The sequence below is a fragment of the Geospiza fortis genome, unplaced genomic scaffold, assembly GCF_000277835.1.
Source record: "Geospiza fortis unplaced genomic scaffold, GeoFor_1.0 C13801222, whole genome shotgun sequence".
Lineage (NCBI taxonomy): Eukaryota > Metazoa > Chordata > Aves > Passeriformes > Thraupidae > Geospiza > Geospiza fortis.
In genome coordinates, this window is record NW_005056878.1 from 1 (window position 1) to 2,888 (window position 2,888).

The 2,888-nt window shown below is 40.1% G+C and overlaps 1 protein-coding gene across 1 annotated transcript; it reads right to left on the minus strand.

Moving 5' to 3' along the window:
* Positions 1–282: 282 nt before the first annotated feature.
* On the minus strand, positions 283–773 carry LOC115949371 (protein furry homolog; the record flags this gene model as incomplete). The annotated part of the gene is made up of 2 exons (XM_031065899.1): positions 658–773; positions 283–455 (listed from the first exon to the last, which is right to left on the minus strand). Coding segments are annotated over exons 1-2 (289 nt in total), but the record flags the coding sequence as incomplete, so codon positions are not given.
* Positions 774–2,888: the final 2,115 nt, after the last annotated feature.

Below are 2,888 nucleotides of genomic sequence, written 5' to 3' on the forward strand. Positions count from 1 at the left end.
AAAATAATAAGAAGAAAACTGGAGCCCCTGGAGGTCACAGACAATTTCTTTGCTAGGCTTTTAAAGAGGTGATTCTTAGACATGACTATTACAAGCTTCGTCAAGCTTTATTGGTATTTTTATTTCAATCTTAGTAGACTTCTGAACACTTTCTTTTTCTACATTCCACTTTACATTCAATAATATGAAAATTCAAAAGCAGGGAAAAAAGCACAGACAAAAAAAAAGAAAAAAAAATTACTTTTCCAATATTTATATTAAATGCATAATTTAGCTCCATACCTGGAACACACTGTATCAAGTTGGCAATCATTGCACTGAAATGTGCTCTCATATCCTTAAGGATCTCAACTTCTTTATCATTTTCAGCCTCCAAAAGCATGCGAGTCAGATCAACATACTCTAAGAACAAGGCTCCAAGGGCTAGTGTATCTCTTTCTAAGGCTCCATTTGTACTAGCGTAAAGGAAAGTTGCACATTAATATAGAATAACAGAGTAGTTATGCTACAGTTTTCTGCAGAAATGCATGCAAATCTCTCTCATATCTGATAGACCACACAATTCTTCAAAGAACATACTGACATAATCTCAGTGTGGCAAACACTGAAAATTGTTTCACGTAAAAAAACAGTATTTATGAAGAGTGATAGTCCTACCTGTCACTTATAACACCCGCATCAGCAAGGAGTTCAAAAATTCGCAGTAGCTGCAGTCTTAGTAGATCTCGTCGTTCTCGACGTTTCTTGTTCTTGGAATTTAAAATAACAACCATGTTTATATGCATAGGTGCACACATTAAAAACTACTAGCTTCAGAAATGCCAGTATCACAGTGAGATTTAAGAATTCCAGTTCAAGAATTTTCTTCACAAAGGAACCCAAATACTTTTGGAGATTGCACTATATCGTTGTGCTTATACATCAACAAGGAACTGAATATGATCAAATTTTTGTCTTTGTAAGTATTCTTGGAAAAAATATTAACAACTGCCTTAGTACTTATTGAAAATGTGGAAATGAAATAATGAAATACTGGATAAAAATAACTAATATTCAAGGTTCCTGTAGCAAAAACCCATGTTATCTTCAGGTAAAAGGGATATTAATTTTAGTTTAATGTCATTTAGTTTGGTTGCTGAGGCACTTATAGTGCAGAATGTATATCCAGACCTAAGGAAGGTACCTTAGTGATTAGCCATTCCTGAACTTGGCAATGCTGCAGCACACCATCACTCACATTCAAGTGAGCTCCGAGCAGACACCACTCCAGCCCAGTACTGGGTGTGTTGACTGCAGGGGTCTTGCCCACAGTAATGAATCCCTCCCACAGAACAGGACTGCATGGTTGTTAACTGGCTCATTGTATCTCTCTGTCTTCCAGAAAGCTGTCCTTTCTGTCTTTCTTTCCTGGAAAGACGTGAATGCAACAAGGCCTGTTCTTTGCTGAAAGGCTAAATTGACTTGTTTGTATTCTGCATCAACCCTAAGCAAGAAAAACATGAGAAGGTAAAAAAGCTGTGTTGCACTCAAAGAAACAGGAAAAGCTCAGAGAAAATGCAGATTTTGCTCTTCAAAACTGAGCAATGCTAAAATCAAAGGCTTATCTCTTCTAGGACTCTGGCTCTTTCCATGGCTAGCAGTAGATGTGTGGGAGAACAAAATGATGCTTTGTCTGGTATTCTGACCCAGAATTGGCAGAATTGCAGCATCCCAGCCAAAGGTTTTATTCCAGTTATTATGCCATTTGACTTGAGCCCTGTTTTTCTCCTGTTACACCTTTAAGGCTCCAGGAAGCACATGTAGAGAAAAAAGCAGTTTTAATACAGTATTTACCAGACACAGCTGCCTCCTGCAGCAGTGTCAGAGGTGATCTGGCAAAGCTCCGTGCCAGCACCCACAGGGCGGATCTTGTGTAATGTCCATTTTGGTTTATCCCTGCAGCTCTTGGCCATGCTGGGAATTCTCCTCCTAGTCACAGCATATGTTCAAGGACATTGTTTCTGGTGTGTTGGACACCTGCCTACTGACATGGAGGCCTGCCATGATCCCTACAGCTACACAGCCCATACAGTCACTCCTGGGTTTCCAGGTGGCACTGCTTTGCAGGAAGGTGTCCCATTTATTCATATCAGGGAGAATACAGGAATTAAAATCACAGTCTCTCGTTCTCATACTCCTCTAGTGACAATTCCATGTGCTAAATTTGCTCTTGCTGCATACAGTAAACTTCTGAACTCTTGCAATTCCTTTCCTGAGGGTACACTGGATATGCATGTCTCCAGAAAAGGATTTTCAAGTCTAAGTTGTCTTAAATGGTGCACAGATAAAATGCAGAGGCAAGTGTCTGCACTAAGATGTATTACTCCACTTCTGCCCAGTATCAAAACAAGTGACCTTCAAATCAGTGACTTCATAGGGATGGAGCCACACAACAGAATCGAGGCGTGAAGAAATGCAGAATGGAAATGATTGTGGCTATTTACCAGACACAGAATTATTAAGAACTGTCCATGAGCCATCTCAGATTTCTATCTTGGAGCCAGATGGAATGGTCCAAAACTGAGTCAAGGAGGGACAACTGAGCAGAACTTGAGTCCAGTACTGAAGCTCTCCCTATGGCTTTTCAGTTTAGCTGCATAGACACATCCTGCTATGACACTGATACTTATGAGGCTACAGATTTTACCACCAGAGGTTTTTAAGAACACAGAATTCTCTCTTGTGTGGGTTGGAAGATCTGTTGGGAACCCTTCCAGCGCTACTTTCTCATCTAACTAAAGAGAGTACTATAATGAAGGTGAAAACTCTGATGAATTTGTCAGTTAACTGAACGTATTTGGAATGAATCCTGTGCCATGTGATCCAGGATGACCCTGCCTGAGCAGGGA